This window comes from Ctenopharyngodon idella, chromosome 22 (assembly GCF_019924925.1).
Source record: "Ctenopharyngodon idella isolate HZGC_01 chromosome 22, HZGC01, whole genome shotgun sequence".
NCBI lineage: Eukaryota > Metazoa > Chordata > Actinopteri > Cypriniformes > Xenocyprididae > Ctenopharyngodon > Ctenopharyngodon idella.
Genome location: NC_067241.1, coordinates 7,399,646 through 7,412,436, shown reverse-complemented (window position 1 = coordinate 7,412,436; position 12,791 = coordinate 7,399,646). Strand labels below are relative to the sequence as shown.

The 12,791-nt window shown below is 35.4% G+C and overlaps 1 protein-coding gene across 7 annotated transcripts in view; it reads left to right on the top strand.

Moving 5' to 3' along the window:
- Window positions 1-10,643, top strand: part of kcnab2b (potassium voltage-gated channel subfamily A regulatory beta subunit 2b) — a 73,851-nt gene extending 63,208 nt beyond the window's left edge. For all 7 annotated transcript variants that reach the window (XM_051879518.1, XM_051879522.1, XM_051879521.1 and 4 more), the window contains 6 exons: window positions 381-466; window positions 1,957-2,077; window positions 2,168-2,262; window positions 4,025-4,145; window positions 5,984-6,072; window positions 7,812-10,643. In XM_051879518.1, the coding sequence (XP_051735478.1) occupies window positions 381-466; window positions 1,957-2,077; window positions 2,168-2,262; window positions 4,025-4,145; window positions 5,984-6,072; window positions 7,812-7,901 (602 nt within the window). In that variant the 3' untranslated portion in view covers window positions 7,902-10,643. The remainder of the gene's footprint in view (window positions 1-380; window positions 467-1,956; window positions 2,078-2,167; window positions 2,263-4,024; window positions 4,146-5,983; window positions 6,073-7,811) is intronic.
- Window positions 10,644-12,791: the final 2,148 nt, after the last annotated feature.

Genomic DNA, 12,791 nt, shown 5'->3' with positions numbered 1-12,791 from the left:
CCTCTGCTAAATGTCAATGAAATGCAGTCTTGTGGAGATGTCATGCAGTCCAGAGTTGTACTCTGATTTATTTTCCACCCACTAAGAAACTCTTTGAGTAGAGTTACTATAACATGCATAACCTTCAGGCCATTTTTAATGCCCTGTCACATTGTATAAAGAAAATATGATAAATGGCCTTTGTTGCTCTTAGCTTTTCTCAGAATCTACTTCTGCTCCACTTCCATTACTTAACCGTTATATTCGTCCTTGTTTTTTAATGGCTAGGTGTATTGCAGTCATCTTACTCTATCTCATCCTGACCGCATCTGATTTTGTTCCTCGGTCCCTCAAGGTCTGAGTGTTGTTCGGACTCTGATTGTTAATATTTTGATTGACAGAGACTGTTCGAGCAATGACCCATGTGATTAACCAGGGAATGGCCATGTATTGGGGTACTTCCCGCTGGAGCTCAATGGAGATTATGGTGGGTTTGAAAAGTGAATTGTTTCTTGCATTAAAAATAAAGCATTTTCCATTTTCCACTTTCCAAGTATTAATGTTGTTTCAGCATCTCATTTGCTGTCATTAAAGTGTATTTTAGATTTAACATTATGTTGGCGAGCATTCATGCGTTAATTGAAAAGTTAATATCATTCGACCACAACGTACTTACCTAAACTTAACTTCTGCTCCTATAATGGAATAAGATAGTCATTGTTTTTATGTTTTTTTTTATATATATATAAATTTTGCTCTCTTATATTCGGCTAATGCACTTTGAAACAATTTTCACTCATAAATTGCTAGTGAATTTCACAAATAAAAGAAATGGCAAGTATCACGTTGAATTAAACTTAATAAATATACAGTGATATTATTGAATAATTGACACTATTGTATTCTATAGAGCTGCTTTACAGCTGAAATTAAGTAATTGATGAATTTAGCAACATTAACAGTTATTTTCCTATTTATTTCTGTGAATCTGGTCTTTGAAATAATTCCGTATTGTATAAAATGCTTTCTAAACGGGTGCACATAAGTGGTGCGCTGGTGCGCATGCGTGGTAAAAATAAACGATGCGCACCAGAAAACGTGGAGGGAAGCGCTTTTGAGTACCAACATTTTTGGGGACCGGTTCACAGCAACACGTTTACTTACTGGAATAAATATTTCTCCATCTCTGGTAAGATAGCAATCATGATGATAAGTGTGCTCTTTAATTATTAGGGGTGCAACGGATCGCAGTTAATCCGTGATACGTACGGATAAGGCCCAACGGTTCGGCACGCATGTGATTCGCGGATTAACTGCTAAGTTTAACCATCATAGAGTGAAAGTTTATCATTTGGACTTGTTTGTCTCGCCATTCAAACGATTTTAAAAGCGGAAGAAGAGGTGAAAATCGGGACTCGCGAGCTGTTATCTGGCCACTGCCACACCCGAAGCGCGCGCACGCAGAGAGAGAGAGAGAGAGGCGCGTTTCAGGTTTCAGACAGCGCTGGAACACCGAATTGATTCCTCTTTCGCGTTTACTTTCGCTTGAAGGGACACGTACACACAAAATTATGTCAAAATACCTTTCTCGGCAAGTATTCTCTCGGTTGTGACATTAGTGAACAGTTGAGAAAGAAACCGGATGTGTGTCAGTAAATTCAGTTCGTGCGTGCATTCCGTCTTAAAGTGACAGCAGCCTAATATTCTTGCTGTTGTCTGTGTCATTAATGCTAATAAAAAAAAAATAAAAAAAAACATCATTATCATCATCTACCATGTTCGAGAGAAAAGAAGATAGTGAGGAGAGGAAAGTGTGAGTACCAAGCAACATCTCCAGGCGCTTCCTTGAGAACCAGACCAAAAAAGTTATGTGCACCCCTGTTTATAAATGAATGTGCCATCAAGGAATCTGCACACATGTGTAAATGGATTTTTTTTTCTAGTATGAATCTGTGTGTATTATTGTATGTTTTCCAGGAGGCGTACTCAGTGGCAAGACAGTTTAACCTGATCCCGCCTGTCTGTGAGCAGGCAGAATATCACATGTTCCAGAGAGAGAAGGTGGAAGTACAGCTGCCTGAACTCTTCCATAAGATAGGTGTGTGTGTTTTCTCTAGATAAACATCATTTTAACACAGTTGCTGTGATGGTGGTGGGTTCATAGTATGTCATAATGGTGTTTGTGCAGGTGTGGGTGCCATGACGTGGTCTCCGCTGGCCTGTGGGATCATCTCAGGGAAGTATGACAGCGGTGTGCCTTCTCATTCCAGAGCCTCTCTCAAGGTATTCCTTGCTATGAGTTACAACCTCTCAGCACTCCTCTCAGTCTGTCCTGACTGTTGTCGGTGGTGGTCTTCATTGGTGACTGTGTGTTTAAATGTGAAGACCTTGCTTGAGTTTTTTTTAAAGTGTTTCTATCACTTTATGGGATTGTGAAGTGTTCCAATTCATCTGCCACACATGCATGTAGAATAGATGAATGTACAAACACTTCTGTGTTGTTATTTTTTCTTTGCTGTGATATGTCCTTCCTTATATATCTTTACACATAGCCATTGAGTGCTTTTGATTTCCAAAAAAAATGTGATTTTTTTTACTGTACATTGCATTGTATGGATAAAAATACCTACAGATGTGAGTAGACCATAACAAATTCAATAGTAGATTCACATTATGTACACTTCAACATTAGTAAATATACATAATTACCATGATAATAAAAGATTACCATGATTAGAAATAAGGGTAGCACTTTACTTTACAGTCCTGTTCCCCATGTACATTATATGTATTTATTACAGTAATTATAATAACTGGGTAATAACTAGGTAATAACTAATCTTAGGCAATAACTAGGTAATAACTAGTCTTAACAAAACAGTAAAATCCATATTTATATGTATATATTTCATTGAAAGGTATTCACAGTAACACTTTATTTTACAGCGCCGTAGTTACACGTTACTACATGTACTTACTATAGTAATAACAGTAAATTATGCATAATTACAAGTAACTAACCTAACCCTAACCCTAACTGTAACTCTATAGTAAGTACATGTAGTTAATTAATAGTACTCATTTGAGTTATTACAGTGTAACTACGGCACTGTAAAATAAAGTGTAACCGTATTCACAAATACAAAAGTAACATGCATATTTTTGACACGGTTCAGAACCTATTTGTGCATTAAATTAAATATTTTATAGTTTTGTATTTGTGGATAATTTTGAAACGTCAAGAACTCTTGATGAAAACCATAGAGCTTGAAGCTTGGAGCTTTTTAGAGTCCGTGGTCACTATTTTATGGAAAAATCTACACTACCATTCAAAGGTTTGGAGTCAGTAAGATTTTTTTATACAGGAAGAATGTATTAAATTGATCTAAAGTACAGTAAAGGCATTTATAATGGTACAAAAATATTTCAAAATGATGTTCTTTTCAACTTTCTATTCTTTTCTGATTTCTGAAGGATCATGTGACACTGAAGACCAGAGTAATGATGCTGAAAATTCAGCATGGCCATGACAGGAATAAATTACTTTTTAAAATATATTCAAATAAAAAGTTATTTTAAATTGTAAAAATATTTCACAATATTACAGTTTTTACTGTACTTTTGACAAAATAAATGCAGCATTGGTGTAAGCATAAGAGACTTCTTTCAAAATTTACTGACCCCAAACTTTTGAACTTTTGATCAACTTTTTCATGTGCTTTCGACAGGCAGCAAGTAGCATAAATTATGTTATTATACAGTGTTTAAAAATAATTAATTTATGTTTACAACACCTTAGCCTTGTCCTTTTTATTGTGCAAGTATGATCAGTTGAGCAAGAGTTCGAGAAGTATAATGTTCACCAGCTGGTGAGAGTCACATACCGTGCCATCAGCACTCCCTCATAAAACATGTTCCTGTGGCTATGTATGCAGATATTATCCATTCCATCATTACTTCACAAACAAAATGAATATCCACTGGCTATTCCTGTGGCTCTGTGGCGTCTGGCTCTCTGAGCAGGTGTGCTGTCTGTTTGAAACAGGGCTACCAGTGGTTGAAGGACAAGATCCTGAGTGAGGAAGGCCGCCGTCAGCAGGCGAAGCTGAAAGAGTTGCAGGCCATTGCGGAGCGGCTGGGCTGCACGCTGCCCCAGCTGGCCATCGGTAATACTGCCCGGGCCTTGCTGCTCTCTCTCTTTCTGTCTGTCTGTCTGTCTGCCTGCCTGGAGCTCAGGACAGGCTGTCTGTCCCCATCTGCTGCTTCTGTCCTGTGTCTTGTTGTCTTGGGTAATATGTTGGACAGTCTTGTCTGTTAAATGTGCATCAGGACAATTAGGATTCCTGTTCCTGAACAGTACTATTAACCAATCAGAGGCTTTCTTGCTGTGTAATTGGTCTGTTCTTGGCCAGAATAAGCTTAGCTTAATGCTAAACCATCCCAAAAGCACAGAGGTCAGTGCTTGTTTGATAGGAACAACTGATGTCCTAGTTGTGTAAAGCACATTAAGCATATAAAACAATCAGCTAATGACTACTATTGTTAATTAAAGCAGAAACAGCATAGATACATTCTAATTTTAGATTAGGTTTTGCCTGTTTTGTGGCTTGTATTCCACACTAATCGTTTATACTGTACATAATCTTATTTAATAGAGCAGTAAAGGTCAGAGGAACAGCAGGGGTTTAGTAGGTTAGTTCTAACTGATAACTAGACCAGAAACGCATTGTTTGGCACTTGATGTGATTTGTCTTGTATTCACTGTGTGTCTGTTCTTATGGTGTCATATGCGATGTGGCTTTCTGCTATCTGTGAATGTTTTGTTAAAACTTTAGAGTTAATATTAAGCTTATTTTACTTTATAATGTTACTTATGTCTGAGTGAAACAGAACATTCAACGATAAAAATGTTGGGAAGAAGTACAGTAAGACAAGGAACATGCATTAAAGGGTTAGTTCACCCAAAAATGAAAATTCTGTCATTAATTACTCACCCTCATGTCGTTCCAAACCCGCAAGACCTTCGTTCATCTTTGGAACACAAGTTAAGATATTTTTTGATGAAATCCTAGAGGTTTCTGATCCCCAAGAGAAAGCAGAGTAATTACCACATTCAAGGTCCAGAAAAGTAGTAAAGACATCGTTTAAATAGTCCATGTGACTACAGTGGTTCAGCCTCAATGTTATGAAGCGACGAGAATACATTTGTGTGCAAAAACAGAACAAAAATAATGATTTTATTCAACAATTTCTTCTCTTCCCTGTCAGTCTCCTACGCTGTTTACGTTGTAGACAGTGCCGCGCTTCTGGGTTCTACATCAGAACGCCGACTCAGACGACGCAGGAGCTGGCCAATAATGAGTCGGCGTTCTGACGTAGAACCCGGAAGCGCTGCACTGTGTTTACAATGTAAACAGCATGGTACTTGCGTTGCTTTCTATGGGGGATCAGAAACCTCTCGGATTTCATCAAAAATGTCTTAATTTGTGTTCCGAAGATGAACGAAGGTCTTACGGGTTTGGAACGACATAAGGGGGAGTAATTAATGACAGAAATTTCATTTTTGGGTGAACTAACCTTTTAAATTTGTCCAAGCTTAAAACAAGTGAACTTAATAGTTAGTTAGAGCCTAAAATAAGCTTCCCTTCTGTGTGTCGCTTGTTTAAAATAGAACAAAAGTCAAGTTTGTTTTTATAGCTTAAAACGCATCTGCTTCAGCGGTAACCGGTTAGTTCAAGCTTAATGCCCACATGTTAGCACTGTCAAGTACACCTACTTCTGGCTTTCTTCTGTTCAGTGTTCTGACATTATTGGTTATATAAAAAGCACACAGGCCTGAATTGCTTTCAACTTTCCTTAGAGAATCTAGTATCTAAATTTAGCTCTGTTACCTGAGGCCAGATTTCTGGTTGAGCTTTCAAATGGCTTTTTACATTTACCGATTTACAGTTGTAGGCTCTTGCTGTTGACTGTTTTGAGTGTCTGTGCTTTGGTCTGTCTCTAGCGTGGTGTCTGAGGAACGAGGGGGTGAGCTGTGTGCTGCTGGGGGCCTCCAGCACTGATCAGCTGATGGAGAACATAGGAGCCATTCAGGTGAGACACTGACAGCAGGATACATACGTGAACAGAGCTTTTCATTTTGGTAACAGAAATACCATAGATGAAAGATGGCACAAGAACAATGTGATGTAACGAGCTGTGAAAATGTTACATAATTTTGAATTTTTTTTTTTTTTTTTAATTTAATGATGAGATTTCACTCTTCACACTAGGCATTCTGAAATATTATGCTATATAAATAAAAGATAAATGCAAATATCTAATTATCAAATTACAATTCTAAAAAAGTCATTCTCATTACAGGGCATTTCAGGAGTTATTTTATTTGAGCTAATATTTAAGCCAATTAATATGTAAGAGTATAAATATACCTTAAAGTCAAAAACTGCGGAACACTTTCACCCAGGGACTAAAATTAACACCCGTGTTGGTGAGTATATGAAACGGTGTCAATCGCCAGTTGGCCGGAAACATTTTAACAATGCAAAATTGTGAGAATATGAACATCAACAAACGTAAATGACGCTCGAGACAGTTGACAGTTGCATCGTCACGAAAGTTTAAGCCTTGCCAATTTAAATATTCAAGTTCAAGAAGACGTGAAAGGGAACTTAATTCGTTACCCGCGCTCTGTGCCGAATGTTTTCTGTTTACAAACATCCAAAGTGTGTGCTCAGAAATCCGCTTCTCAGACAGTGCACGAATACTGAATTGAGCTCTCTTTCAAGTCTTCTTCAGTTATGTCTTAACTGAACGTAAACAGTTGAGAAATAAAACACGTGTTTAACAGTATATTGGATCCGTGCATTAGCTCTTAAAGTGACAGCAGTCTAAATAGTCCTGCTGCTGTCTGTATTTTTAGTGTTAATCAAACAAGAAAAGACAAAGGACAATCAATCATTGCTCTTGACTGAATAACTTTTGTAACTTTATTAAGGATTAATCTGTTTAATGGCTGGTAAAAAAAATTACGGCAGGTAAAAAATCACCGGCCATTGGCAGGAGTGGCAAAAAGTTCGTTTTTAGGCCCTGCTTCCACTATTATTAGCAACGAAAAACCCATCTTTTTTGACAACATTCCCCAATAGTCATACTATATGGTAGGGCTGCTCGATTTGGGGTAAAAGAAAAAATTGAATTGCGATTTTTCTGATTATTTTTCTGATTATTATGACTACTAAAAATATTAAAATTTTACTATTGTAATATTTTACTGTAAAATAAAAATCGAGTATTTAAGTAAAATAATCAAATATTAATAAAAATATTAATTTTATTTTACAGTAAAAGTCTTAATTTCTTTAAACGTTAAACCATGAAGCTTTTATTTTGGAGGAAAACTGCTTCTCTTTTGTTGACAACAGTATATAAGTGCTTTTCATTACAAGTATGGGAAAATGTTTGGTACATGTTGTGTTCCCAAATGCATGTTATAATTGGCCCAAACTCAGAGCAGATGCAGATTTAGAGTTTGTGTGGAGCAGCATTTACTTTGAACCGAGCCACTGAAAACACCGGATTGTGAGCTGCTCGCGCGTAAATGAAAACAGTGCCGATTTATCATACAGCCCTACTATTATGGTGTAAGTTGTCACTGAACCTGTCATTAAATGGCCTATTACAGGCTTTGTAGCCAATATTTATGTTAAGAATTATCAAACAGTAAATATGTAACATACAAGCATATTGGGTCATTGTTTTGGCCAACAAGTTTTGTTATTAATACATTTGTAACATTGAAAAACACAAACTTCAATTCAACATTCTTTCAGGTTCTTCCAAAATTATCATCATCAATAATACATGAAGTGGACAGTATCTTAGGCAACAAGCCCTACAGTAAAAAAGACTACCGGTCCTAAAAGGAAGGTCAGTGACACTGTATCGACCTGCTTCTTTCTGAGCTTTGACTGAATTAAACATTGGCACATGGGACCAGCACCGTCACAGGTCCTGCAGGAGACGCCAACTCGCACACTACATGGAGTTTGCTGACATTAGCCTGAGAGGAGGCCAGGAATCGCACGGGCAGAAGGGAAGCATGCTCACGTACTCAATAAGCAGAACAACGCTCCAACCACTAAGAAACCACTGAGATCAAGCGCACCGGCTCGCTTCCTCCTCCCATTTGTCCCCTTACAGTAAACACTGAGAAGTGCAATATTAGGGGTTTGTACTTATTCTAGAAATGCATGAGATCCACTGGCCAGTGCTTTTTTCCTACATTTTGGAAAATTAATACATTTGCATAAGCTAAAAGGAAGTAATGAAACTGATGAAGCACTGGCGAATACATGACTAAACAATCTAAAAAAAGGTATTAAATTAGTTTTATATGGAAACATCACTGAATTCATAGCCAATATAGTGATTGTTTACAAGACCTCATTTATACTACAAGCTATAGCATTTCTGGCTGCTTTTTAGTTCTAAATACAGAAAGGGAAAGTCATTGTAGAGTTATATATAATACTGTAGGTAAACAAATTAGCTTTGGGTTGTGAGACTGTCAGAAATATTAATCTAAAACAGGCCTCAACAAATGTGCAATATCTGAAAGTGTTCGTAAACCCATTGTTCTTTTTACTTTCAGGAGCTTTTTCTAGAAAACAAATGTCCTATTATAGTTTAGACATTAGTTGAGTGGTGGTCTGTGCTCACAGCTTCGTGTGGCTGAAACCAAAGAAATGTCCGTTTCCTCCAAACCCCTACGTTTGATCACGTGACTTGTTTTAAAACGTTAATTGGTAGTCGTGTCATCTGTACTCAGTGTTTGTTACATTGCCTTAATGATGTGTATTTTGAGTCGTTGTCGATGAATGTGGAAATCTCTGTTCCTATTTATTTATATATTTATTTATTTCAATAGATGTTAAATTATCAGAACTATTTTGAGCGCACTGGATTTTTTTTTTCTGTCGGTCAGTATTCACACAAGACTGTCTAAACGAGTTTTTTAAGGCATTAAGGTGTTTTTGTTGTTTGTTGTCCTTTTGTATGTGTAGTATGCGTCTTAACTCCCGTTTGTTTTTGGCCAATGGCGCCCTCTATTGGGCTGGAATCACTCCACATTATATGTAAAATTTACATTACTTCTTCGGGGGAAAAAAGAAAAAAAAATCAGTAGCTTACAATAATATTTGCAAAACAGTGGATCTTCTCTTCCTAGTGTTTTTTTTTTTTTTTTTTTTCGCATGTGTTCTCCATGAAACATTATTTCAACATTTTTAATTACTCAGACATTTTCAAACCGATTAGGACAGTGTTAATTTGAGTCTGAGATTACTAAATTATGCCTTATTCAGTACTAATGCTAAATATTCAGTGTTGCAACCATTTATTTAGCATGTTTCATCTTTACAAATAGAATTATCTAGTGTATGCATTATGGCATTTTAAAACCATCAGTGGTGAATGGTGAGAATAAGCTGGTGAGAGTGACAGAGGCGTTATAGAATAACTTATGTTATTGTAATTATTCACTTTTAATAATATAAATGCCAAAATGAATTCATATCATATCAAGGCAGTTCAAATAATTCTGACACTCATTCCAATATGAATGGACTTTTTACTAAATTTATGTATTGTCATCTTCAAAGAGTCTCAATACAGTTGGCTGCATGTACATAGTAATGAATTTTAATAATGGCCTATATTTTAGTGTAGAACAATGCTTATGCTTGGCTGAGTATGAAAGTGTTGACCTGTAGTTGGAATGTAATGCAACTTATAAGGGTTTTGATTGTTGATTGAGCTACACTGAGCTGCAGGAGTGGAAATGCTGAGTGGAACATACTGTTAAACAAGAAAAAGCAGAGAGATTATTATTTCTATCTGTAAGGCTTTTTGAAGTAGCACTTAAACCAAAGAAGACAACAGGCTTTGATAGAAGTGGAAGCATTGCTTCAGTTGCCATTAGCTGAGAGTCATTGTAAATGTACTTGTATTTGTCATTTGTATGTTGAGTGAGGCTGCATCTATGAATTGTTAGTGGTATTTTTCCTGTTCACAGTATGTTTTGATATGTTTGCTCTCGCTCAGGAAGCCATAACTATGTTGTTTAGATGGTAAACATCGCACAACATGTACCAGTTTCGTCATGTGGAGGATAAATGTCATTGAATGAGACATTGTTGGTGTACACAATTACAACAGCCTAATATTTATTTTGTTTCGTTTTTTCCTGCAATGATAGAGGTTGTTGTAGAAAGAGCCCAAGCTGAATATTTTGCTATAAAATTATTTGAAAAAATATTGTCAATAGGAGTAACTGTATGTACAGGAAATCTAAAATGTTTTGAATAGACAGGGTTTGTTTGTTTTTTTTTGTATAACCTATTATTCTGATAATTATTAACTGTAATATGACCTTTACTGTTAAAGAAATGCATTAAGTTATGATGATCTCTGTAGATACATAATTGAATGGTTTGATAACATGTATATAATCTGATTCTATATATACTGTACTGGTTTTAATGACCATTATCACATTTGCCTTCATTTATTTTTTCATTGGCAATTATTGCTTGATATTGTGCTTGAAGAAAAATATGTACAGCTTCAAACAACTGAAAATAAATAACTCTAAAATTCTTTAATTTAGTCTTTGCATTTTATGTGTATAAAAGGCACAATTATTTGGTTAAATATGTCCAAAATATGTCTAAATGTGTGCTGTGTAAATTTCCCCCCTTGTTTTTTAATGCACTGTAAACCCAAATAAATTGGCAAAGCTAAAAAATTTGAGGCAATTAGCTGCCTCAAAATTTTTAAGTTAAAAAATTTAAAGTTTTAAGTAAACAGTACTTGCCGATTTTTATTTTGCACTCATACACTTTAATTATTCTTAACTTAAAATGTTTGAGTACACTAATTCGTACATTTAACTTAAAATGATCATGTAACCTCAGTGTAAACATTTTATTAATGTAAACATGCATATAAATATGCATGAAAATTAACTCTAAAATACATTTTATTATTAAGCAAAATGTCCTGAACAGTACTCTAACTGCAAATTTAAAATATATAATTTTAAACATTATTAAAAACTACTCAGAACACTAAAAATAGCATTTGTTACATGTCCCCGCTATCTAAACCTAAATATATATATATATATATATATATATATATATATATATATATTTTTTTTTTTTTTTTTTTGTATTGTTGTATGACTCCATATACCATCTGTGCTAAACAAAAAGAAATTTCATGGGAAATCCATAATATATTATATAAAATACACATTTTAGTTGTGTCCCCAGGTTTTCACTCAGTCCTGTTACCCTCACACATTGCCCCCTTTAAAAAACTTGGAACATGCCACAAGACACATTTTCAACAGGAAGTTGCATCATCTGGATCTTATGCAGGCCATGAGAAGACCAAAAGTAAGTCCTCTCATTTTAATTTCTGTATATTTGATGAAATTGTAACTATGACTGAGAAGGTAAATCTCAACGTACTGTCCTGTTACCTAAATTATCCCTTAGATTTTATTTGTTTATTTTAAAAATATTCACTTTAGGTAAGTAACTAGAATTTCCTTAGTGTCCTCATGCTATTTGCATGTACTCCATGTGGCAATTTGTCATGTATTTGATCATTTTTTGCTTAAAAACTCAATCCTGTTACTTTCAGTCCTGTTACTCATATGAAAAATAACAGAAGTGAGTAAAAGTAACAGGAATGAGTAGAGTCCTCTGTTGATTTAATAGTGTGAATATTAGTTGATGTAATACTATTCACCTGTATCATGAGTTTTACTTTACTTTTTGTCTTTGTCTTTCTTATCTTTTGTAGAAGATGAAGAGAACCCATACTATGCAGTTGCCAGAAACACCCACCCATGGCATGCTGCAAGGGAAGGAGTGAAAACCTTTCTTTTTCCCTCTTTTTGTCTTTCCTACCCTCTCTCCCCCTCTCTCCTTTCTCTTTCCACCTCCTCCGCTGTGATGTACTACTAGCACATAGCACATTCCTTCAACACAGAAATCTCACTCACACATGCACACACAGCCATGTACACTCTCTTTCTCGCACACATGCACACACATATGACACTCATTCCTGTCACCCAGTGATCATTCCTGTTACTATATTTATTTTTCTAAAAAAATAAAGTTAAACTTTTTGTTTTTATCAGTTTTGTGTGGTTCATTATTTATACAATTGTTAAATAAATCAAATTATTAAAAAAATGATATACTTGAGGCTTCTGTCTTCTTTTAAATAAAAAAATTGTTCTGTGTTTTTCATTAAAATACACCTTGCCTTAATATAAAGTGATTTTTTTTGTTGTTGTCACAAATATCAATTATTTGAACAAATAACCAACCATTTCTTTAAAATAAATACTTTTGTGAGGTGAATACAAAGGAATTAATTGACATGCTTTTAAACGGCACATGAGTTTTGGTAACAGGACTGAGAAATCATGCATCCATCTTCTGCTTTGAGACCTTGTAAAAAATTAAACAAAGTTGCCTGAGATTGACCAATACACATTTTGAATAGTTGAATATGTGTAGTATTAGATTCAGTGTTGAAAAAAGAAAGCTTATTTTTGAAGAGTTTCAACAAGCAAATGTCACCCGTTCGGTGGAATGGCCCAGCTAGCTACAGTATAACAAGGTAATTCAGAAAATGTTAACTTGCTAATTTGCTAACATGTTAACAATAGCATGGTATAGCACTTACTGAATGAGTACAGCAATTTAAAGCATTTAACATGCTTGCTC